This window comes from Pelophylax lessonae, assembly GCF_965119305.1.
Source record: "Pelophylax lessonae genome assembly, chromosome: 2".
NCBI classification, from domain to species: Eukaryota; Metazoa; Chordata; class Amphibia; order Anura; family Ranidae; genus Pelophylax; species Pelophylax lessonae.
Genome location: NC_138769.1, coordinates 669,715,251 through 669,741,449, shown reverse-complemented (window position 1 = coordinate 669,741,449; position 26,199 = coordinate 669,715,251). Strand labels below are relative to the sequence as shown.

At 43.0% G+C, this 26,199-nt stretch overlaps 1 protein-coding gene across 1 annotated transcript in view; it reads left to right on the top strand.

The window, feature by feature from the left end:
* Window positions 1-26,199, top strand: part of DYNC2H1 (dynein cytoplasmic 2 heavy chain 1) — an 807,725-nt gene that overhangs the window by 81,284 nt on the left and 700,242 nt on the right. Inside the window, exons 19-24 of the mRNA XM_082246437.1 lie at window positions 4,944-5,059; window positions 6,014-6,141; window positions 8,918-9,067; window positions 10,624-10,829; window positions 14,389-14,544; window positions 22,390-22,504. Coding sequence (XP_082102563.1) covers window positions 4,944-5,059; window positions 6,014-6,141; window positions 8,918-9,067; window positions 10,624-10,829; window positions 14,389-14,544; window positions 22,390-22,504 — 871 coding nt within the window. The remainder of the gene's footprint in view (window positions 1-4,943; window positions 5,060-6,013; window positions 6,142-8,917; window positions 9,068-10,623; window positions 10,830-14,388; window positions 14,545-22,389; window positions 22,505-26,199) is intronic.

The following is a 26,199-nucleotide window of genomic DNA, read 5'->3' as shown; positions in this document are numbered from 1 at the left end:
GTGTGTGTGTGTGTGTATATATATATATATATATATATATATATACATATATATATGTGTGTGTGTGTGTGTGTGTGTGTGTGTATATATATATATATATATATACAAATATCTTTTTTTTTTTTTATACACAAAATTGTCAAATTAACAAGTTATTTCTCACACGCCGCACTCACAGCCTAGCCAGATACAGAGGCTCAACATCCAAGTAGCACCTCCTAGCATTCTAGGAGCATAAATTACACATCTAATTTCATGACGACCTATTACACTTTTGAAGACACTGGAGCACCAGGACAATGTAAACACCCACCAAATGACCCCATTTTGGAAAGCAAACACCCCAATGTAAATTCTATAAAGGAATTTGAGTCTTTTCAACATGGCATGTTGTTCCACAAGTTTTTGGAAAATGTAGAAAGAAAATGAAAAATTTCTTTTTTTTTTTTTTTTTTACACAGAGTTGTCAATTTATACAATATTTCTAAAAACATAGCATGTACATAGTAAATTGCACCCCAAAATGCATTCTGCTACTTCTCCTGAGTATGGCGATACCACAAGGGTGAGACTTTTACACAGCCTGGCCGCATACAGAGGCCCAACATCCAAGTAGCCACCTTCAGGTGTTCTAGGAGCATACATTTTACATTTCATTTCCTAACAACCTATTGCATTTTTGAAGACCCTTCATATTTCTAACACATAGCATTTACATGCCAAATACACCCAAAATAAATTCTGCTGAGCAAAGGGTAAACAAAAGATTACCTGTGATTTTAGTAGTGCATTGGTCCATGCAACAGGCAGGGATGTCGTCAGCGACAGCAAAAGCCATCGTCCAGGCAGCAGGCAGGAATACTATCCATAGTCAGTACAGGCAGCAGACAGAGATACTGTCAGCACAGCCAAAGCATTGGTCCAGGTAGCAGGCAGAGATGTGGTCAGTAGCCGCAAAAGGAATTGCACAGGCAGAAATATTGTCCATAGTCAGTAGAGGCAGCAGGCAGAGATATGGTCAATACAGCCAAAGTATTGGTCCAGGCAGCAGGAAGGAACATGGTCCATAAAGTCCTGTGTCATTACAGACAGCGATATGGTTAGCACAGCCAAAGTATTGGTCCACACAGCAGGAAGGACCAGCAAGCTTAGGGCCTCTATCAGGAAAGCATGGGGACAAGGGTAGAGGCTTCTCCCACACAAATCTCTTTAAAGCCTCCGGATTTCGGATCCTGTTCTGGGAAGACAGAACCCCACACATATGTGAGACCCCTGTTTACTAAAGCAGAAGGGCAAAAGATCAGTCCAAGTGGCAGGCAAAAAACATGGTCGATTACCAGGCCGAGGTCAGTGCACATAGAAGTCTGAAACGTGGTTTAAAACAGCAGGCAAAGACGTCGTCAGTAAACAGGTCAGGGTCAGTTAACATGAAAGGTAGAAACATGGTAGCAGGCAAATGATCCATGCAGGTATTTAAAATGGGGAAATGGCAGTCTGTTAAAAATAAGGGGAACTAATATCTTATGGATATGTGATAACTTCTGAAACATACTCCGATGCATAGGCCAGGTTGGGAGGGACATTGGGGGCAATGATAACTAGTGTCTCTTCTAACTCCTCCTCTGCTACATACACGACATTTCTTTTGGCGTCTTCTTCCTAAATCTGTGGGGGGATTGGTATAGGGAAAATGTTGTTCATGAAGTCGACTCACACAATCAGAGCGAATGCTTCCTGGGGCGGGTCCTTGCTGGTAAATCGGGGCAGTGACCATATTGTGACGAACGCCCATTTGCTGGGACGTTCGCCAGAGTCTACTGGAGGTGTGTGGAGGCCAGACTCCTGCCCACGGACTATGGGCCCTGGCTTGTAGGGGAGTGCACCTCTGTGTGGGGGTATATGCTGGAGGACCATGGGAGTAGTGTTGCTTTGGACTCGAATCCATGTCACCCCAAGATACAGACTCCGACTGGGATCAATGTTACAGGCCTAAAGCTGCCTGTTGCAGCAGAGGACTTCTCCACACATTGAGAGACTAAAGCGATGCTAATGACGTCTACTGTGGGGATGTGTATTGACAGTTTTATAATAAGGTGTGTTGAAAATGGAGACGGGCAGTCTGAGAGCCTATGTCTTCTTATGCTTTCATCTGTTTAGAGGTGAAGTGTGTTCACACTTCTAGGAATGTGTATTTGGCTATGTTTGGGCTGGTTGTTTGTGGAGTCAATTATTTTAATGCTAATCCTGTCTGAGCCTGCAATGTCATTCACCTGTGTCTGTCCAGATGGCCAGGTATGTTAATTATGTTCTGTATACAATACATTTGCATGATGTAATAAAGCATCTAAAACTGTATATATTGGAAGTGAGTTGTGGAATAAAGTGTCTTTTGTTTTACCCTTCATCAAGCTTAGGCTGATGTTTGGGGGGGAATTGAGGGGCCAGGTCACTGCATCACGTGAGATTCTGGAGACCTAAGACAGAAATACTTGGTCCAAGTATTGGGGATCTTCAATATATTTGAGGTAGGTGCTGGGTTGGCTTTCTGTTGACTTTTGATAGCAGATATACAAAATATACATGGCCGTATGGAAGAGATGAAAAGCAACATTTTTATACCAGTAACGGGACTTTCTGGTTGATAAATATGGCTGTAGCATCTGGTCGTTTAAATACGCCCCCTCATGGACTGATTATAATTGTGGGCACATTCTGGCTTTACAATGGGACTGTGTCTTCTGTGAATCTCCACCAAGGTGTCCTTGTGGTTAATGGACATGACGTAAACATCTTTCTTGTCCCTTCACTACACAGCCAACACTTCCTCATTCCTCAGACTTGTGGATTCCCCCTTTAGTAGTCTTTTTGTTACTAAATTTTGTGGGAAGCCCTTCCTGTTTTTTCATGGTATTTTCATGGTACATGTGATGAAAAAGGGGCTAACTGGTGTAATAGCTGTCCACATATTTATAATAACCTTTTTTGAGCAGGGGGTATGCCAGGTCCCAGACAATTTTTCCACTGGTTCCGATATATGTTGTTAGACTCCCAGGGGGCTGGAGCTTGGGAGTCTTTGCTTTCTTACACGCGGAAGGCATACACATATTCTGTGGCTCTATCGCAAAGTTTATTTGGTGTTAATCTGTACCTTGCCCTCTTACTGGGAATATACTGTTTGAAGTGCAGCCAGCCAGTAAAGTGGATAAGGGATTCATCCACACAAATATTTTGGTCTGGGACATAACTTCAGCAATTCACTTTTCATATAATTTTTCGTGGTTGAGATGATCTCGGGGAGGGCAGTGCAAGTGGTCATTAAAATGTAGGAAGCGCATAATCATTTCATAGCGTGTCCTGGAAATTACAGCAGACTAAATCGGCATGTGGTGGATGGGGTTGTTGGACCAGTAGGCATGCAATTCATTTTTCTTTGTAAGCCACATATTGAATGTAAGGCCTGAAAACCATTTTAACTCGCCAAGTGTGAGACGTTGCCAATGAAACGTACAGACGTAGGACGGAATGAGATTGGAGGTAATAAATAGCTCTACAAAGAGATTTGTATAGTCCACAATACACTTCAGAAAATCTTGTGGGAAAAACAAATAAAAACAATTTAATTGAGAAAAATTGGTAGTGTTGGGCCGCACACTTGGCTGTGTGGTAAAAGGGTGGATTATAGCTGACCCTGAGCTGGCAGGCAACCATAAGAAGTTTCCCAGGGCATCAGGAAGGTAGGTTATGGCCCGAATTCTTTGGGTTTGGTGTGTTATTCCAGTGCTGGTACTGGGCTGCTCTTCCTAGGGTCTAGCTCCATTTGTGTTGGTGCCATTGGGGTGTATGGCTCTGCTGGTTGTAGGCAGGTCTTCTGATCTTGTTGTTCTCCTTATTCTTATTCTGGTCCCCGATCCACTACTCTACTGGCTCAAATTCCGAACCAATATTGGATGATGGCGGTACTGATGGCCTGTGTGACAGGTCACTGATGGCGGTACTGATGGCCTGTGTGACAGGTCACTGATGGCGGTACTGATGGCCTGTGAGACCGGTCACTGATGGTGGTACTGATGGCCTGAGTGACAGGTTACTGATGGTGGTACTGATTGCCTGTGTGACAGGTCACTGATGGCTATACTGATGGGCTGTGTGACAGATCCAGATGGGCTGTGTGACATATCCAGATGGGCTGTGTGACATATCCAGGTGGGCTGTGTGAAAGATCCAGATGGGCTGTGTAACAATAATGAAAAACAAAAAAAACTAAATCTCTGCTCTCTGCCCCACACGATCGGTGTGTGAAGAGAAGAAACCCAGATCTCCTGCCAACAGCTCCTCTGTTTACAATTGTGACTGGCTGTGATTGGACACATCCGATCACGTGGTAAACAGCCAAATTCATTGGCTGTTTACCCTAATCGGGGATGGGCTGTGGCCCCGGGGGCACGCATTAGCCTCACATCCTGCTGGACGTTATTTGACGCCCAGTTAGGATAACTGATTGCTGCTGCGTCTGCCATTCTGCAGTAGAGCGGGCGGGAAGTGGTTAAAGTTTGTAGGAGGAGTTTTTGTACTGTGCTGGCTGTCCTGTCAGGATGCAGGACCGCTGACCCACTGTGTGGACATTGCTGATTGGCCCTGTGCTGATCACATGCACTCTCCCAAAAAAAAAAAAAAAAAAAAACAACCTCTCTAGCAATACAAACCAAACTGAGCACGTGCAGCCTGACTCAAGTAACTCTGTCTTATCTGGACATGTTATGGGGACAATGCAAGAAGAGGAAGATAAGAGAAAAAAGGATGTCATGAAAGCTGTACATTGTATGCATTGCTTTTCAGGTTTTACTATTTAGCAATAATAGTTGATATTTAATGTTGTATGACTGATATACTTTAACATAAAATACCAGCAACCAGCATGATACATTTATCAATTTCTTTTCCAGCACTTTGAAGATAGACTGCATGACTATTAACTGTAATCCAGTAAAGGCAGTCATAGATGATCTCATTCAGAAGTTGTTTGATTCTCTAGTAGTATCTTTAAAAAGATCCATCCAAGGTAAGTGACACTGGTACAAAATGGAAAACTTAAGAACGAGTTTTGCGGAAAGTATTGGTGGCTGTAGTTACAGTATTCAAAATTATAGCAATTTGTGACACTTTATTTAGAACAGTTAAGAATTATTTTAGAAATCCCACTGCATTAAATGTGCAATTTTAGTAATTAGATAAATAAATTACCAATTTCATTGAAAGAGGTTCTAGCAGAACATTTAGCTGTAAAGATTGTTTAAAAATTACTGAATTACATTCAATTGTTTGTTATATGTATGGTCAGTATTTAAGTGGTAGTAAACTCTAGAAAAAAAAAATCTTCTTCCTGCAAGGTAAAGGCATAATGCGTTAGTATGCACTGCATACTAGCAAATTATGAAAGAATTACCTTGAAACAAAGCCCTCCAGCGGCACATTATCACCACTCACAGGGCTTCCATCTTCACGCAGTCTTCCTTCCGGGTTCGCAGGCTCTGGCCATTAGAATGGCTGAGCACCGATGACATCACTCCTGCATGCCGTGTCTCTGCTACGGCACAGAGCTCTGAAGGAACGACACGAGTATGCCCTTACTTCAGAGTGCATGCGTCGGTGACATCAACAGCTGCAGAGACACTATTAGGAATAGGGAATCCCTGATTGCATAAGGGTCACCAGATTGCTGTTTCTATTCTGATGATAACCTAAAATTTGGGATTTTCTTTCACTTTTGGTAGAGAGATGAAATAGATTAAATAGAGAGAGTAAATCTCCACGGGGTCACTGACAACAATAAAAACCTGACAAGTGTTCTAATCCCTCTTCACTATATCCAAAATAAAACAAGTTTATCCTTTAGTTCTACTTTAAATAATAATCATTGTCCTATTGAGTTTTGTAGCATTGGAAACAAGATAAAATGTTAGCTTAGGTTGGGACTTTAGCTGTTACTGACCCTTTTATGGCTATCTCTTTTCAGCACATTTACATGAGATTGATAGTTTTGTGTCCGACGGAATGGAGATGTTGTCCAGCCGGCCCCAAAGTATTGAAGAGATTGGGGAAGCCAACATGAAACATGGAGAGTTGAAACTTAAGAAACCTGAGGTACTATTTTTTTTTTTTATCCTCATATCAGTCATATCCAAGTTGAGATATAACACCCTGCTTCCTATAAACACTCCATGACAGCATGCCTATTTAGATATTTAGGGCTGAACCCAGGCAAACCACTAAATACACAGCTGAAATGTGTGTACAGTAGGGGAGTTTTTACCTACCAAATGATAACCTCTTTACCTCTAAAATTATTTGTATTTCTGCCCATCCAATCCTGAGATTTACACAGCTCTGTCAAACCGTACATCTCTGTCTGGCAGGGCAGGAGACAAGATTTTCCCTCTGCTGTGGTTGTAGACCTCAGACATTAAATATGAACAAAGCATATCTCTCTATAGTATGTTTGTGTCTCAGTCAGGAGCAACATGTCTCATTTCTGTCTGCTGCTTCCATCTTCCATCTTCTGCTATCAGCATGAATCACTTCTGACAAGTTTGACAGCTCAGGCAAGGTTTATACATTCTGAAATTTGAATACATGAAGAGAAGACTTCAGATAAATGGGTATAATTTACAGTATCTCACAAAAGTGATTACACACACACATTTTTGTAAATATTTTATTATATTTTTTCATGGGAAGAACACACTGAAGAAATTACACTTTGCTACAATGTAAAGTAGTGAGTGTACAGCTTGTATAACAGTGTAAATTTGCTGTCCCCTCAAAATAACTCAACACACAGCCAATAATGTCTAAACTGTGGGCAACAAAAGGGAGTACACCCCTAAGTGAACATATCCAAATTGGGCCCAATTAGCCGTTTTCCCTCCCCTGTGTCATGTGACTCGGTGTGAATGCGGAGCAGGTGTGTTAAATTTGGTTTTATCGCTCTCACTCTCTCATACTTGTCACTGGAAGTTCAGCATTGCACCTCATGGCAAAGAACTCTCTGAGGATCTGAAAAAAAGAATTGTTGTTCTACATAAAGATGGCCTAGGCTGTAAGAAGAGTGCCAAGACCCTGAAACTGAGCTGCAGCACAGGTGGCCAAGACCATACAGCAGTTTAACAGGACAGGTTCCACTCAGAACAGGCCTCGCCATGGTCGACCAAAGAAGTTGAGTGCACGTGCTCAGCGTCACATTCAGAGGTAGTCTTTGTCAAATAGACATACAAGTGCTGCCAGCATTGCTGCAGAAGTTGAAGTGGTTAGGGGGGTCAGCCTGTCAGTGCTCAGACCAGACTACGCACAATGCATCAAATTGATCTGCATGGCTGTCGTCCCAGAAGTAAGCCTCCTTCAAAGATGATGCACAAAAAAGTCCACTGACAGTTTGCCGAAGACAATCAGAGGAAGGACATGGATTACTGGAACCATGTCCTATGGTCTGTTGAGACCAAGATAAACTTATTTGGTTCAGATGGTGTCAAGCATGTATGACACCATCTGTCACACACAGATGTACAAAGACAAGTGTGTCTTGCCTACAGTCAAGTATGGTGGTGGGAGTGTCATGGTCTGGGGCTGCATGAGTGCTGCTGGCACTGGGGAGCTACAGTTCATTGAGGGATCCATGAATGCCAACATGTACTGTGACATACTGAAGCAGAGCATGATCCCCTCCCTTGAGAGACTGGGCCGCAGGGCAGTATTCCAACATAACGACCCCAAACACACCTCCAAGATGACCACTGCGTTGCTATTTTTTCTTGGATTTTGTACTTTGTGTCCACGAATTATTTGTGTATTTATAGTCACCAGCTTTTTAAGCACTATATTTCTACACTTATTTATTTCCGTTCATCATCATCACTCAACATCTCCCACACCTTTTTTAATTATTTATTTGATTGAAGTGGATTTGTTTATTGATTTTTATGCTTAGTTTGGTTTTAGTGTTACATTATTATTTGTGAAGAAATTAGCGCAGATTCATCCCTTTTATGTTAGTTTCTGTATTGCTCTCTCTCTGTATTAGTCTGCTGTTAGATGCCCTAACTGTATCTGAATTTCTGTTTCTTTCCATAAACTCCAGTAATATAGATTTTAAGTAATACAAAAATCAATTTTTCTTTTTAATGTTTTATATCTGTTTTTTTTTACCATTGTGTATAAAATCTTTTTCAAAATTCAAGATTTAATACAGAGTCACAGAGCTGAGCAAAGTCGCACTAAGTTTTCTAAAGGGAGATCCTATCAGAACCTATTTGCCTTTCAAACACCTATATGATGATATTCATAACAGAGCTGACCAAACAAGCAAGCAGGGAGAGAGAAGGGGTCACTGCTTTGACTCTTGAGAGCCTGTGTAAATTTCAGCTTCAGGTGCTTGCCGCTGTAAACAAGCTGGTTTGGTAAATGGGAAAATGGTGGTGACGTCTCTTCTCCACCTTGTCCAATCAGAGAACGCTTGTGCAGAACAACCAACCTCCTCTTTTTATAATGCATCAGGCAAGCCACTCGGCACAGGACCTAGAAGCAAGTGGAGATTGCTGAGTAGGGGTGTCCACTTCAGTGATTATCAGCCTGTAATGGCAAATATGTAAAACTATACCATGGCTGGAATTCATCTTTAAATACTGTTATTTCACTTTGTGTGTATGGTAGTTTATTGTTTTTGGCTTTTGTTCTATGTTGCTATAGATGCCAGAATACTCATGTTTAGTATAGACAATTATAAAGCCAATAAAATAATATCTCCCTTTTCTTCCATATTCCATAAAACAAAATAAGTTTGTAACAGCAGCCTCCAGCAAAGATAGCCCAACTGTTCTCTTCTATAAGATGAAGTCTAAATGTTAAAATATGTTTTATTTTGCAGATACTACCTTTATTTAAAGACGCTGAAGACAAAAACCGGTTACTGCGGTCAGTGGCAGGAAGTGGCTTGGATACGATTAGTAGTCTCAGGGCAAAGTGGGATAAATTTGAATTAATGATAGAGAGTCATCAGCTAATGGTGAAAGAGCAGGTAAGATCATTCTTCCTAATCCCCTTCCTCCCTACCATCCCTCCCTATCTCTCCTCCTCCCTTCTATTCTCCCCATCTCACTTCCTCCCTCCTATTCTTCCTGATCTTATTTTCTCCCTCTGATTCCTTCCCATCCTATTTCCTCCCTCCTATTTACTCCCCAGCTCACCTCCTCACTCTCTATCCTCCTCATTTTCCTTCCTTTCTCCCATTCCTCCCAATGTCTCTTTCTCTGTTCTACTTCTTCCCATCTCACTTCCTCCCTTCCATTCCTTTCCATCTAACTTCTTCCCTCCCATTTCCCCAAATCTTACTTCCTCCTTCCTATTCCTCCCAGTATCTCTTCCTCCCTCTCATTCCTCCTCATTTCCCTTCCTACTTTTCATCCCTTGCCATCTCACTTCCTCACTCTCATTCCTTCCCATGTCGCTACCTCCCTCCCTCCCATTCCTCCACATCCTACTCCCTGCCTTCCATTCCTTCTCATTTCCCTTTCTTCCTCCCATTTCTCAACATCTAATTTCCTCCTTCTCATTTACTCATAATATTACCAAATAATATTACTTCCTCCAAATATCCTGTTTTCCCTCCCTTTTCTACTTCTTCTTCTGTCTCGCTTCCTCCCTACCATTCTTTCCCATCTATCTCCCTCCTTTTCCATTCCTCCTCATTTTTTCTCCTCCCTCCCATTAATTTCTTCCTATCTCCTCAACCCCCCCTTCCCCCATTCCTCCTTATGTCACTTTGTCCTTTCCATTCTTCCTTTTCACACTTTCTCCCTCCAATTCATCCTGATATCCCTTCCTCCTTTTCATTTTTATCAATCTCTCTTCTAACCATTTTTCCCCATCTCATTTCCTCCCTCGCATTCCTCCCCATCTTGTTTCTTCCCTCCTGTTCGTCCCCATCTCACTTCTTCCATCTCATTCCTTTACATTTTCCCTCCTGCCTAACTTACTCCCTCCAATTCTTTTCTATCTCCCTTCCTCCTTCCCATTCCACTTAATCTCACTTCCCCTCTCTGATTCTTTCTCATCTCGCTTGCTCCCTTCTATTCCTCTTAAGTTTCCCTCCTCCCTCCTATTCCTCCTTATTGTCCCTCCTCCCTCTCTATTGTCCCTCCTCCCTCCCTATTTTCTCTCCTCCCTCCCAACCCTCCTCATTTTCCCTTCTCTCTCCCATTCCTCCTCATTTTCCCTCCTCCCTCCCATTACTCCTTCCCATTACTCCTTCCCATTCCTCCTATTCCTCCTCATTTTCCCTCCTCCCTCCCATTCCTCCCTCCTATTCCTCCTCATTTTGCCTCCTCCCTCCTATTCCTCCTCATTTTTCCTACTCCCTCCCATTCCTCCTCATCCCCCCCCCCACACACACACACACATTTTTAAAGAGACAAAACATGGCAGAAATGTGCAAGTTTTACAGAGATGTATTGAATACATTTTTCGAAAGGTGTACAACAACAGAATATTTGCTCATTTTCAATTATGCATTTTGGAAACACGTCCAGTCATAGCTATGTTTCTTAACTCTCTACAATGTGCTTCTACATATAGATTGAAATAATGAAAGAAAATGTGAAGACAAGAATAAAGATTTACACCCAAGAATTAGAAAAATTCAAAGCCCGTTGGGATCAGTTTAAACCTGGCGATGATATCATTGAAAGTGGAAATGAAGACATTTTACAAAAAAGTGCTCAGTCTATAAAAGAAAAGAAAATGGAGTTTGATGAGCTTGAAGCCACAAAGAAGAAACTGATGTAAGCCCAGCATATTTTATGAAATGTCTATTTAAGAAAAATTGGCAAAACCATACCAAAAAGTTCACTTAAATATTGATATAAATAGTTTCACGATAGAGTTTAGATGTTGAGGTTTATCTTGTCTTCAGTATCTAAACTGGATCCCTGGATGCTATACCTGAGCGTTTGCAGCACAAAACAGATACATTCTTCTATTTTTTTTTAAGGATTCAGGTAGGAAAACTTCCTGTATAAGATCACAACGATGTCATGCAACATCCTGGCTATCTGAGCTCTGGCTAATAAGGTGGACCTTACACTAAACAATTCCATATTCAGGCTAGATACCCTCACTTAATCAGAATTGAAGGTTTCCTTGGTGCTACTGCATTTCCCCCTAACTTCCCCCCGCCACCCCTAAAAGATTTCCGACAATACCTAGTAAAGTTGTTACTTCCATCTTGTCTCCATGCTCCTGACGTATCACCTGTCTGGCTCATTAATTGGCTCAGGTAAGGAGCACTTTAGTATGGGAGAGCAGGGAGTGTCATGTGTTTCCTTTTTCCTGTGTGTAATGGTAGCAATGAAGAATGGGACAGTAGTATCAGAAAATTAGACAGTGAACATCAGTAGTAAAGGTAAGGCAACTGCGGATATGTGAATTTAGTGTCTTAGCTCTTGACAGGTTTGCTTTAACTTTAACCTTTGTTGGACCTTTGTTGTCCAAGCATAATCAGACCAACCATTTTGGGTACCTTTTAAATCAGTGTTTCTCAACCGTTTTTCAGTCAAGGCACCCTTTACAAAATATGGACAGTCTTAAGGCCCCCATTCTAAAATGTAAAAACTATTCTAGTAGTCTTACATAATGCAGCAACATCCACAAGTCCAAGTAGGACACCCAACATAAGATGTGATTTATTCTTCCAAAGCAAATACACTTTTGTAAACTGGTACTGACTAGTATTCCAATGTTTCTCTTCTCCCTCAGTTTTTCTTTATCATTCAGCTAATGTGAGGGGCAGGGGAGGGTCAAACAAGGATGCTTTGCAGGCGACTGACATCCTCATCAACTGATTATGTCAATGGTCGTTAGAACGCCTGCAGTTAGAAGGTTGTAATTGTGCACAATGAAAACCTTTTTTGAAAACCATTTTTGGGCAATTTTTAGCCATTTTGCCAAGGCACCCTGGTTGAAAAAGGCTGCCTTTAAATAATAATATTATTAAAGTGTATGTTCAGCCAAAATGTTTCAGGTATATATATTTATTGGGACAGTGTTTTACTGCTATCAGGGGCTCTGATGGCAATCACTAGAAAAGTTGATTCTTCCATATTGTTTCCATATCCTCAATATAATCGCTATCAGGCCTGGCAATTAGCTGCTCAAGTTCCAAACACTGCATTTTGGGAGAGCCGGAGAGTGTCGTGTTTTTCAGTTACGCTCTGAAATGTTTTCGCCAGACAGGAAGTGAAGATATCCAATGGCAACACAGACAACAGTACAAATTTTTGGGGTGTTCTCGTCTTTCTCTCATCTACACAAAAAAAATCATGGATATTCCCTTACTTTCTGTCTAGGGAAACCATTGTCTCAGTGACAGCAAGGGGTAATTTAGAACATACAGTGTGCGTTATTCTGCACATATTATGCACTGCAGTCCTTGTTATAACACATTTCAGTTTTGCTTTTCTTTTTTAACTTCTTTGTAATTCTATGCACATCAACATGTTGCAATGTGTTACAGAACATGTCCTGTTTTTTTTTTTTTTTCAGTGCACACCAATGAAGCATGTTGGTGTCAACTGAAACCATAAGACTTAAAGAAAACTGCCTTGTTCTTGCATTGAACAGCGCTGCCCAGTTAAAACCAACTGAGCTTGTGTGAATGAGCCCTGAGTGATAGGCAGTATCTCCAACCAAGCTCTTGATAGCAGTAAAACTTGACTGGGTTTCTAACCCTTCCCTACTCTATCCAAATCTAAAGACAAACATTGGACTTGCACTTTCATATTAAACACTAAGCATGTCCTTTGATGCTGCCTCAGTAGTAGCCCAGAATAATGGTATTGGGTTGGGCTCTGCACTTGAAAAGTAGAAATATGCTTATAGACCTATTCACACCAGGCAGTTGCAGTAACATGTGCTTCAAATAAATGGACTGTCTTAATGCAACTCACGTTATTGTGTGACATAATGCAAATATATTAGGCCCACACTCCTTTGTCGTGCGACTTGTGACACATAAAGTCACATGACAATTCCCATTGATTGCATTGGAACCAGTTCAAATCTATGCGACTTTGAAAAGGTTCCTGTACTTTTGATGGGACTTGAGTGCCAGAGAGTGTAAAGTTGTATCAACGTTGCACTCGAAATCGCACCACTTTGGAGTCGCAGTAGCATTAATGGAGCCTTAAATGCACTGCACCAGCCCGCCTAGATGTCAATGAGGTCCAGTCATAAATGCACAATCCATCTGATTTTGTGTCTTCAAGAAACTCAGCGTGGGATGTGTAAAGCAAGATACTGACAGATTTATTCATCTATCTAGTGCAAACGCAGCTGCCTTCCAGTTAGCAAGGATTTTGGGGGTTTTGTGCTTTTTATGAACACTGTACTTGAAATATTGGTCATCCAACTGTAACAGTTTACACATATTTGCATCATATTTATCATTTTAGAGCAGTTTTATATCGTTTGGTGCTACTTTGTAGCAGCAGAGGGGATCATTGAATCCTAGTTCACACTGATAAGAATCTGATGCGGTTCAGATGCATTTCAAAATGCATAGATTTGCATGTCAAGGGAAATACCCTTTGAGTGCATCTAGAAATAACCCACGTCAAACAGGGAAAACCCTGCAGACGAGGAAAATGGGGATTTTAATTTGCTCAAAACATCAAAAAAAAAAAAAAAAACAAATCGTAAAACATCTATACATTTTATTGAGAACAAGACAATAAAATCGACATGTAAAGATACAATATATAAAAGGTTTATCACTTAACAAGGCACATCCTAAAGTAGATTGGATCAACGTGTTTCACCCACAGTTTGGGCTTCCTCAGGATTTTATTGTCTTTTTCTCAATAAAATGTATATATTTTTTACCATTTGTTTTTCATTTTGGGCACATTAAAATCCCCATCTTCCTCGTCTGTGGTGTTTTCCTTATTTAACGGGGGTTATTACTAGATGCACTCAAATTTTTAGGGGATCGTGCCATTTTTTTGGTCAATAGATATTTACTCTCCACGCAATTCCCAAGTGAAATGCCCTTGTTTTCTATGAAAGCCAGTGGGATTATGATGCGGTTAAAAAAGGGTATTTTATGTGTTTTAGTGCGATGCAATGTTAAGCTCTATAGACTATTAAAATTGCATTACAATTGCAGCTGTCAAGCACAAATTGCACTCAAAGCTGCATGAAAATCGCATTGCATCACAGCCCATGCAGTGTGAACCTAGGCTGAATGAGATTTTAAGAAACGTATTTCAAAAGATATGGCATTGCCAATGTTTTGTCATGTTCTCTTCTTCTCATGTTTTTATCCATATTATTTCACACCTCCAGCGATGACTGTCTGCACTTTGAACTGGAGGCTACAGACTTCTCCATAGCAGAGGAGATACGGCTTGATATTGATGGCTGCATGAAAACCTGGTCTCTGTATGAAGAGTTCTATCAAGAATTTAATGAGAAGGCAAGGGAAGACTGGATCTCTTTCAGGTACACTAGCTGCTTAAAGCAACCCAATCACCACCTAAATGGTACAATTTCCTTTTCCATAGCATTTTGTAAAAAATCAAACTGAACCCATCAGGTTTGGGCCCCTAAAACTGCCTTGTAACCTACTTGTATAATACATTTTTTGGAGAAGGTATTAATTTACCAAAGAAGTATATTGCTGCCAGCAAGAATAGGTTTTTAGAAACTGGTATAAAACCAGATGGGGTAGCTTACTGCAGACCTAGCTCTTTAATATCATGATATGGCGCAGCATTTGAAGAAAGTAATTTGAATCCTGATATATAAAAGTTACTCTGGGCCATGTGCCCCTAAAAATATAATACCTCTCATTGTAGCAGTTGATTATTTTGTCAGATTACAGCGATGGAGGGGCCTGAATCTGAGGCTCTGGTCTTCTTGGAAGATGTTGAGAATGTCCTAGATAGGTGTTTTGGGACCTTGATGGGATTTGAGTTAAAAGAAAATTTATTTTTTGTCCACTGAGTGACACAATAAGCCTTAAACGTTCGGGGATTATTCGGCTGCCTAGAAAAGGATTGAACACTGGTGACCAAAAAAAAACTGTAGGTCACCCCAGGGTATAAATCCTACTTCTACTAGCATGGTTTGGTTTTTTTGCTAGTGTCCTAAGAGGATGAACTTTATTTCTTTAGCTCTGAAGACTACCTTATTTACTGGCACTTTTTTCTTCAAGCAAGACTACAGCACTTTTAAGGCTTTCCCTTGGATTGTCAACTATCTGGTGCTGTCATCCTCTACCTGGACTTTTGACTTTGCATATGGACTTGCTGACTAGATGTTGTGTTACTAGCCTGAAAGTGACCTTTGGTATCTGGGTTCCTTGTGGGCCTTTTTCTAGACCACATTTTTAGTAGCTGTGGAGTAATTTTCAGGTCCGTAACCCCTGGCACTGCCTCTGTGCTTGCCCTGTGTTTGGAGATGTGCTTAGTAGGACTGTCAAGCCAAGCATTGGGAACTCCTTCATTTTTATTGGTTGATAGGCACCATTATTCCACAGTTTGTCCATTCAATGGGTAAAAGTACAACTAAGGGTTTTTTTTTTTTTTTTTTTAATTAAATCTAAACCAGTGCCAAATCCAATTACTATCTGATGCACAAGCCTTTATAAAGTAAACAAAAACATAATTTCTCTTTCGTTCATTGACAGACACAGCTCCCGATTTTCTTAACCATTGGGTTATACTGCTCCCTACAGGAGTAGGACACTAGGCAGAAAAGTCTGGCTATGCCTATGGGCAGTCCCAGGGCATATACTCCCTCTCGCTGCTGTAGGTACTTCGTTTTTTTTCTGCCTAGTCAGGAGTAAGGACCTAGTTCCTTGCTGCGATCTATGGTCCTGGCAAATTTTTTTTTCTTTTAGATAGAATTTTTTTTCTCCTGGATTTTTCCTGAGAGATCTACAATAAACTGCTGGACTGGGTGACGGGCTTAATAATCTAGATCCAGTGGTAACCCCAGTCTGGCTAGTGAGCACGCTCAGACCTCAGCTCTGCACTAAGTCATCCGCGGCATAGCCCCACTGGACGGGGGCTGGCCTGCGAGTTTGCATACGACCAGGTCTTGGCCCGAGTCACAGCATTCCTCCTGGCCGAGAGCCCCCCATTTAGATGGAGAGGGGTTCTGTCTGGAGCGGTGCCCACCTTTTTATGGTGAGCAGCTGCCCCCCCCTCTCCCCCTGGAGGGTTTTGAGGTGGACGTGGGCCCCTCCTTGGGACGGTCGGACCCCTGGGTTCCCCTCCTTTCTGCCAGGCACCCCCCTTAGATCTGTCCCCCATCCTACCCCCCTCCACTTATGCTGGGGCTGTTTGAGTGGTCTGGCCACCTCCTGGGGTGGGGGGCAGGACACTATACTGGCGATGGGAGCTTAGGGGGGGGGTGCAAGACCGGACGATCATTGTACTTGGTGGGGGCTCCTGCCAGGGGCCCCTGTCCTGCCTGGGTCTGTCTCTGAGACCTAGGGATCCCTCCGGGGTCCCTGGAAGCCTCGTGGTGCCACCATTTGGCTGTATCCTGTGTGTTTCCATGCATGGCAGCCATGTTTGTGTAGTCCAGTGGCCGTTTTGTGGTGGTTTGCCATTGAAAATAGCGGCGGCCATGACAGTGGAGCCCTGTGGGTGGCGATTTTGGTGGTGGGAGCCCCCCTCATCCTGTGGTGCTGACTCCTGGATCCTTTTACTTCATGATTACGGTGGGTACAGTATAGATTATCCTGGTGGCTGCAGGTGCCTGTTTCTCTGGGTGTTGAGTCTGGTGAGGTTCTCTCCCTCCTCTACTGAGGTACGCTTGGTGCTCTGTGCCTGGTGTCTGGGTGTGCTGCCAGGACTGTGGGGGTGTCCCTTGCAGTGTTTTACACCTGTTTTCTGGGGTTCCCCTGGTGACTCTTGGGGTCTTTGGAGCATTTCTGCCCACCTGATCCCCTCTTTGAGGCTATGGGGCACTCCGGGTTCTAACCATCCATTGATGCACTGATGGCAGTCCTGGAGTCCTTGGTGTCCCGGGGGGAGGTGACTTTCAGGCGACGGGCTAGCAAAAAGCACCCCCGCCTTCCCCTGCCTCATTTATCTTATCAAATCGGGAATCTGATTCAGCCGCCATAGACGTGGGTCACCTTGCTGAGTCTGCAACCACGCGCCCGGAATCCTTTGATAGTGAGGATAATTCCTCCACGCCTGCAACCACGCACGAGAAGGTGCTGGTGGCAGCACTGATTGTATCTGTGCGTGAGACCTATAAGATAGAGGATGCAGCTGCGATGGAGGCGTAGGTTCCCTTTGGCACTCACAAGCCATCCAGAGCGACAAAGGTGTTTCCTTTCCCCGCCTATTTTAGCAGAATTGTCGCTAAAGAGTGGGGGCGACCAAAGCATCTCCATGGGGTCCCTAAGTGCTTTACTAGGCATTACCCCTATGAACAGTCCACTAAGAAGTGGACTGTTCCACCTGTTGTGGACCCTCCGGTTTCCAGATTGAACAAGCTACCCATTGGTTCGGTGGAAGAGTCCTTTGCCTTTAAGGATCCGGCTGACAGGAAGGCGGAGGCTGTGGCCCACAATATGTACACTCTGGCTGGTTCGGCACTGAGGCCGGTATTCACTAATGCCCTGGTGTCACAAACTCTGACCGAGTGGGATAAGGTCACGCCGTGACCTGGATGGAGAACAGCTCCCCCCACTGCCTTTGCTGAGCTTGCAGACGAGCTGATCCAGGGGCTGCAGTTTATCTGTGATGCCTCTTTTGGCTCAATAGCTGGTCTATGGACCAGACTTCTGAAAAGGCCTTCACTGATCTTTCCTTTCAAGGAGATGGCCTGTTTGGAGCTACCCTGGATGACATCATAAAAGGTCTCACAGGGGGGAAGAGTACCTTCATCATAGACGTGGGCCTTCCTTTTCGGCTCATAAGAAGTTTTTTCATCCCTTCGGGTTGACTGACAAGGGCTTAAAGCCTTTCAGGGCCTCCCCTGGAGGATCCAAACAAACCTGGTCTGGCAAACCAAGAGCGGGTTTCTCCAGACCCATGGACAAGGCTCCTTCAGCATGAAGGTGCGCCCTCACCCGTAGTATCGGGGGTGGGGGATGTCTTTGCTGGTTTCCGGACCCGTGACCTTCCCTGGTGCAAAGCAAGTGGGTCCATAAATTAATTTGGTCCGGTTACAAGATTGAGTTTCGCTCTTGTCCCCCGGCAAGGTTCTTTCCTTCCAACTTGCACCTGTCCCCAGACAGGGTCTGTTTGGGGCGGTACAATACACCTGTTACATAAAGGGGTGATTGTCCCAGTTCCAACTTCGGAAAGTTTTCAGGGTTTTTACTCAAACCTGTTTACAGTCCCAAGGACGGAAGGCAAAGTGCATCCAACCCTGGACCTCAAAGCCCTGAACTGCTTTGTGCGGGTGCAGAAGTTCAGAATGGAGTCCATTTGCATGGTGGTGGCATCCCTGCGTCAGGAGGATTTCCTCGCCTCTATCGACATCAAGGATGCTTACCTTCACATTCCAATATGTGCCAGTCTCCAGCGCTTCCTCCGCTTTTCCGTGGGAGGAGAGCAGTATCTCGCCTCTGCACCTCGAGTCTTAACAAAAGTGTTAGCCACGGTGCTATCTTTGTTACGCCAACGGGATCGCAGGACTGGGCTACTTGGGCGAGTCTCCTTCTGTTCTGGTGGAAAACCTGGAGATCACAAAACGAACTCTGCGGGAGTTTGGCTGGATTCTCAATTTTCAGAAGTCTGCCCTGGTTCCGTCCACAATGTTGGACTATCTGGGCCTGACTCTGGAAAAACTTCAGAAATTGCAGGCTGCATTTCATCTCCTGCTGTCCAACAGATGGTCATCCCTCTGGACTTGCATGTGGGTGCTGGGCCTGATGGTGTCTACCTTCGAGATGGTTCAGTTTGCACAGTTCTATACGAGGTCCCTGCAAAGGGAGATTCTGACCAAATAGGACAAGACTCCGCAGTCTCTGGACAATTGGATCCGGCTGAGTCTGGGAATGAAGGAGTCCCTGATATGGTGGCTTTGTTCTCCAATGCGTCAGCTGGGCAAATCCTTCCTCCCCTTGTATTGGACAGTGGTCACCACGGATGCCAGCCTGTCTGGCTGGGGAGGCGTCCTTGGCAAGCATTCTGCTCAGGCGATCTGGACACTGGAAGCGTCCAGACTACCAATCAGTGTCTTGTAACTCCAAGCGATCAGACTGTGTCTGGACCATTGGATGGATTGTCTTCGGTTGTCCAGTGCACATTCAATCGGACAATGCTATGGCCGTGGTTTATGTCAATCACCAAGGGGGCATAGAAAGTGTCCTGGTGGCTCTGGATGTAGCTGGCATTCTGGTGGGTGGGTAGAACGGTTCCTTCCAACCCTTTCCCCGTACATATCCCAAGATGGAAAACTATCAGGCGGATTACCTCAGTTGGCAAGCATTGGACTACGGGGAGTGGTCCCTTCATCCGAAGGTGTTTCATCAGTTGTGTCTCTGTTGGAGCATCCCTGAGGTCGATCTTTTGGCATCTCGGCTCAACGGAAAGGTGAAGAAGTTTTGTGTCTCGGTCAAGGTATCCTCTGGCGGATGCCACAGATGCGCTGGTGGTTCAGTGGGGTCAGTATTGTCTGATTTATGCCTTCCCTCCTCTCAAGCTTCTGCCAAGACTTCTACGCAGGGTCAAGGCAAAAGTGACTCCAGTCATCTTAGTGGCTCTGGACTGGCTTCGCTGAGCTTGGTACGCCAATCTGGTGCAGGTGGTCGCTGACGTTCCTTGGAAGCTTCCTCCCAGGGAGAATCTGCTGTCCCAAGGACCAATCTTCTATTCTGCTTTACAGTCGCTGGTTTTGACGGCTTGACTGTTGAACGTCAGGTGCTGAAGGATAGAGGTTTATCTGAGTTGGTGTTTCCTACACTATTAAAAGCTAGGAAAATCTACTTCTAGGAGGATCTACCATCATATGTGGAAGATTTGTATTGCGGGGGTGTGAGTCTCTTCAGGTTCATCCTTGCTCCTTTTAAGTGGCTTGGATCTTGACCTTCCTTTTAACGGGGGGTTGAACAGAAATTGGCCTTGAGTACCATCAAGGGCCAGGTGTTGACTTTGACGGTCTTCTTCCAACGACCTTTGGGCACACACTCCCTGATGCGTACCTTTTCTTCAGGGTGTCTGACATTTGGTTCCTCCAGTGCAGGCTCCATTGCCACCTCGGGACCTCAATTTGGTGCTTTCGGTCTTCCAGAAGCCTCCCTTTGAGAATCTTCGGGAGATTCCCCTGCTTATGCTTTCCCAGAAGGTGGCCTTTTTGGTGGCTATCATCTCTGCACCCAGTGTGTCTGAACTGGCGGCATTATCCTGTCGTTCACCTTAGTTGTACAAAGAGGACAGACACATCAAGGTTCAGGTTCCTCCTTTTCCTGTTAAGGCATACTCTACTAGGGCGCTTTGTGCCTCCTGGGCCTTCCGTCATCAGGCGCCAGTAACGCAGGTTTGCAAGGCGGCCACTTAGTCGTCGGTGCACACTTCACAAAATTTTATAAAGTGGATGTGTTGGCATCTGCAGATGCTTCTTTTGGCCACAAAGTTTTGCAGGCTGCTGTTTAGAGGACCTGATCCTCTTAGAGGGTGTATTGTTTTTTTCAGGTGGGCTCCAGTTTTTTTGGTTGAGCTCCTGTTGCCTGGTTGGCTACTGTTTAGCCTTGGGAATTTTTTTGCTGTTCCCACCCCTCATGTTTAACACTGTTTTGGGATGTCCCAATGGTTAAGAATATCAGGAGCTGTGTCCATCAATGAAGGAAAGCGAATATAGGATTTTTGACTTACCGTAAAATCCATTTCTGTGATGTTAATTGACGGACACAGCACCCCTCTGTGGAGTTGTATTTTCTTCTGACACTGCTTGTAACAAAACTGAGTACCTATAGCAGAGAGACAGAGTATTTCCCCTGGGACTGCCCATAGGCATACTCACTTTTTTTCTGCCTAGTGTCCTACTCCCGTAGGGGGCAGTATAACCCAATGGGTAAGAATATCAGGAGCTGTGTCCGTCAATGAACATCCGAGAAAAGGATTTTACGGTAAGTCAAAAATCCCATTTTACCTTCTCTAACCAATACAAATCCTTTTTAATTTGTTGAATAAACTACATGTACCAAAAAATTGGATTTTTTTTTTTTTAACACAAATACCAACATTTTATTAAAGAGGAAGTAAAGCCAGTGATTTTTTTTTCTTTTTTTGCTCCCCTGAAAAGTAAAGGCATAATGTGCTAATATGCATTGCATATTGGCACATTATGTGACACTTGCCTCCAAACAAAGCCCTTTCGTCCCCACTGGAGGACGTATCCATCTTCACCCATCTTTCTTCTGGGTCTGCGAACTCCAGCTATGCTACTGACCAGAGCCGCGTGACGTCAATCCCGTGAGTCACTGGTCACTACACCGAGCGCATCGGCGCACTATAAAGTAAATATCTCCTAAATAGTGCAAGTTTAGGAGATATTTACTGTACTTATAGGTAAGCCTTCCTATAGGCTTACCTATACTGTAGGTACAACTTACAGGGGGGGGGGGGGGTTACAACCACTTTAAGGGCCATGAAAGCATTAAAAATGTATACACACACATTACTTACACACAAAACATAAAAACATGTTTCACAATGTATGGTAGTTTCTCTCAGGTGACAATGCTTTTCAGTTCTGTGGTGAAATAGCAGCAGTGGACAGGGTTTTAGATAGACCTGTAGGTTTAAATAGGATTTAGGTAACAAATGAAAGCCTAACTCCTGTTTAACATTTTTTATGTTCTAGCATTAGGTTTTTGGACAGCTTGGCTTGTGTAAATGGGGGAAAAAAAATATAAATACAAGTCTATAAAATGGGAAAAAAAGGGATTATTTTACAGAATACTATCATACAGGTTTTAAAATTATACAGTTGCCAGCATTGTTCCCTAGAGCAGGCCTTTAATGTGACTCTTTTTCTTGTAAGCAGTCTTTTTACAGATTGCAGTACATTGATTTTCAGCTGGGAAAACCGAAAAAGCCATAGCAATTCTCCTAGCACAACTAAGCCATCATGGCCGCTGGAAGTGCATTATACTCCATGATCAGTGTACACAGACCAAGTATTCTTCTATTGTGGATCAGACAACCCACCGAGCCCAAAACAGCTCAACTGATACTAAAAATGGCAATTAAGATACATTTATTGATGTCAGCAATTTCTTAATTTGAGTTGAGTTCTGCTTTTTAATTGGAGCACAGTTGTTCTTTGTTCTAATGGAAGATGAACCATTTCAACCATCTGTTTCATTCCCAGGAGCAAATATTACAGCTTTGAGGAGTTTTTGCTGGCTTGGCATGACAGACTGAGGAAAATGGAGGAGCACACTACTATGTCCGTGAAGTTACAGGCAGAAATTGACAAATACAAGGTATTTCTTGTGGGATATTGAAGTCTTTTCTATTCAGCCTGCCGAGATCTGTAGAGAGCAGCAGATGGCTCTTTTTTGAGCGCAGTTTGTATGGGAATCTAATTGTATTGTAAGTGTGTAATTGCTTTTGGGTTAAGGGAACTAGAGCCATTATTAGGATAGTTTACTAGTTGAAATGGGTTCAGATGTTTTCTTAAAGTTACTGAACATAAACCTAAAGACAAATTAAAGGTGTAGTCAGGATATTTTACTTTTTTACTGACAGCAGAAAAATGTGGTACAGTTAGGGTATATATTTTAATGAAATCCCTAAATACAATAAATATGTGCTCACATGGAAAAATTTGAAAGAATCATTGTTTGTCTCTAGTCAGCCAACATTAACCACTTCTCACCCGTACGTCCTCGGGTTTCAGTGGCTATACCGGGATGATGCCTGCAACTACAGTCATCATCCCGGTATCGTTTGCAGACAGCGATCCCCTTTCAGGCAGAAGTGATCCGAGTGGCTAATGAGCCACTTAATAATTTATGCGGGTGGCGCAAAGGGGTCCCACCCCCCCTCCCGCTGCTGCCTCTCCTGGGCTCTCCAGTCCCATTGCGGAGGCCTGGAGCGATGTGGCGATGGCTGTCTGGGGCAGAGAGAGAGAGAGAGAGAGGAACTGACATCATTCCCCTCTCTCTGTAACCCTGGAAACCGGGAGCGACGAGTATTCATCACTTCCGGTTCCGCCCCTTTGATTAGCTGGCCACCAGCGGCCAGAGAAGCAGCCAATCAGAGGGATCTCGGTCTGATCGGCTGCTTTAGGGGGCCCTAGGAGAGATTTAAGGTCTAATAGACCCCAAATCTCTCCATAAAGAGGACCTGTGCCGGTCCATGCTATCACAAGGGATGTTGTTCATCCCTTGTGATAGCAATAGAGTTTGTACAAAAAAAACTAAAAAAAGTGTATAAAAAAAAAAAGTAAAGCGCCCACGTCCCACTGTGCTTACGCGCAAATGCGAACACATATGATACTCCTGCATGCATATGTAAACAGTGATCGCACTACACATATGAGGTATTTTCACAAATGCCAGAGCGAGAGCAATAATTCTAGCAACTGATCTCCTGTGCCACTCTAAACTGGTAACCGTAAAGGCATTTAAAGCGTCCCTTATTGAATTTTAGGCACCGTAGTTAGCTGCCATTCCATGGGCAGACGCAATTATAAAGCGCGACATGTTGGGTATCTATTTACTCCGGTGTTACATTATATTTTATGTTACGCAAAAAATTGGGATAATTTTACTGTTATGTTTTTTATTTTATTCATGAATGTGTTTTTTTTCCCAAAAATATTGCGTTTGAAAAACCACTGCACAAATACCCTGTGACCTAAAAATTGCAACACACACCATTTTATTCTGATCTCTGCTATAAAAAAAAAAATAATAATAATAGAATGTTTGGGGGTTCTTAGTAATTTTCTAGCAAAAAAAGGTAGATTTTTACATGTAGGAGCGAAGTGTCAGAATAGGCATGGGAAGGAGGTTGTTAAAGTGGAAGTTCAGCTTAAAACTAAAATCTCACAGCCACATTCTAAGACTAACCTACCTAACCCTGTAAATAAAAATCGCTATGCATACCTTTTCTGAAGCCGGTCCAGTCTCGACCGGTGGAAGCTGTGTGCAGGAGACAGCCAACAATGACTGGAAAATATCACCCATATAGTTATATGGGGCTATTGTTGTCAGCTGCCTCCCCTGCACACTCCCACACACTGAAGTCACCGCTGACAGCTCAGCAGGGGGACTGGATAGGAGCTGCTGAAGAACAGGTATGTTTAGCAATTTTTGCTTTACAGGGTTAGATAGGTTATTCCTAGAATGTGGCTGCAAGTAGATTTAGAGAGTTTAGTTTTAGGCTGAACTTCTACTTTAAAGTTCCCAATAATACACTCAGTCTCAGAGTTTTCACTTTACATGTTTTTTTGCTGCCTTAAACCAAAAATGTATATATTGTATATCTATTAGCCATTTTGTTAGGATCCTAAAGATTTTCTGGGTAAATGATGAATACATACATTAGCCTTTTACATGGGACACCTGGCTACTTACAGCATTCTGTGCTCTGAATGCATTAACAGTCTGATAATCATATCATAGGTATACAAACACATATGCAGTAGGGTAAGTACCTACCAGTATTATTTTGTTCAAGACATAGGTAGACAAACAATCTTCATGCAGCTAATGCCTTTTGTGCAAATAGCAACCAGGGTGCAGTGCCTTTCATTTTTATTATGTTTTGAGGTCCAATTTGAACAGTTTCATCAGTTCAGTAAAATAATCATGCACAAATCTGCACTACTGTTAGTACCTTGTGTCAGTCCATGGATCATTTCATTAAATGCCCAAGTATCATAAAAAGTGGTTTCTTGTAGACTACAGTATACATGAAGACCATGTATAAATCCATTTTGAATGTTTATTTTTTAAGTTTATAAATATCTCCAAAGTTAAGTTGACCTAGCTATGGAAAAATGTTACACTTGGGAATGTTTGTAAGTGTCCCATGTGTAATTTAGCTCTAGGAAAAATGGCATAAATAAGAGTACTACTTCAATTAAAAGGATTTTTCAATGTTTTCTTTCTTCTCCATTGAGGGACACTGGCCATCTTTGACCTTCATCTAGGGTCTTTTAGAGCCCTTAGACCACAAATACTTTTTAAATTCACCTGCTGTTCCACGTTTCCATCTATTGAGATTGGAAACACCCTCTAAGTGCTTATCAGCCTTGTACATAATTTGATGAGGACCAAAAAGTAGGCCCTCTACACTGTGGATCCATCAGTGTCCTACCTTAACAAAGTGACCACTGGTGGAGGATGCCCCTGTATTTGACTCAATTGATAAATAGATTGAAGCCCTCTCCTGTGGTTGACCCTTGGTATTAGAATGTTTAATGCAATTGTTTGTAGCTTTAAGCTTTTGTGGAACCCGCATCTAAGAAGCATATCCTTGGATCTACTCTGGATACCATTATTAAGAAAGCTACTGCTGGCAAGAGTACCCATCAGCAGAAGAAGCCTAAGAAATGGACTGCTAAGTATTCTCCCTCTGTATCAGTTGAAAAACATCTGTTTTGTTTCTCCACTTCACATTATCTGCATCCAGGTCCCCCAAGCTTTGCTCCAAGCCCACCTGCAAGGTTAAAGGTTAAGAGCCAAATCCTCAAGCAAACATTTTTCTGCATGAAGGTGCATTTCCACTTTCCAGAGGGGGAAAAGTGTTTATTAACCCTTGTAGACACATGGACTGCTTACATCTTAGACACCTCAGGGTGCTGGAGGTAGTCTTTAAGGACTTTAAGTGGAAGGTTTACTCCCTGCTTCCTCCTTAATTTCTTACCTCCAACCTTTCTGTGTAACTCAAGATTAGCAGATCTCCATCAAAACCTCTCAGGTCTTCCGGATCAAGATGTTATTGCCCTAGGTCCTGTGGCAGAACATTTGTTGGTTTTTACACTAACCTGTTCACTGTTCTCAAACCCAAAATGAGCATCTACCATCTTGGATCTAAAAGCAGTTAATTGGAGCTCAGAAATTCTAAATAGAATCCACCAGATCTGTCATTGCCTCCCTTCACTAGGGAGAATTTTTAGCTTGGATAGAAATCAAGGATGCATACTTGCATATCCCCATCTTGCCAA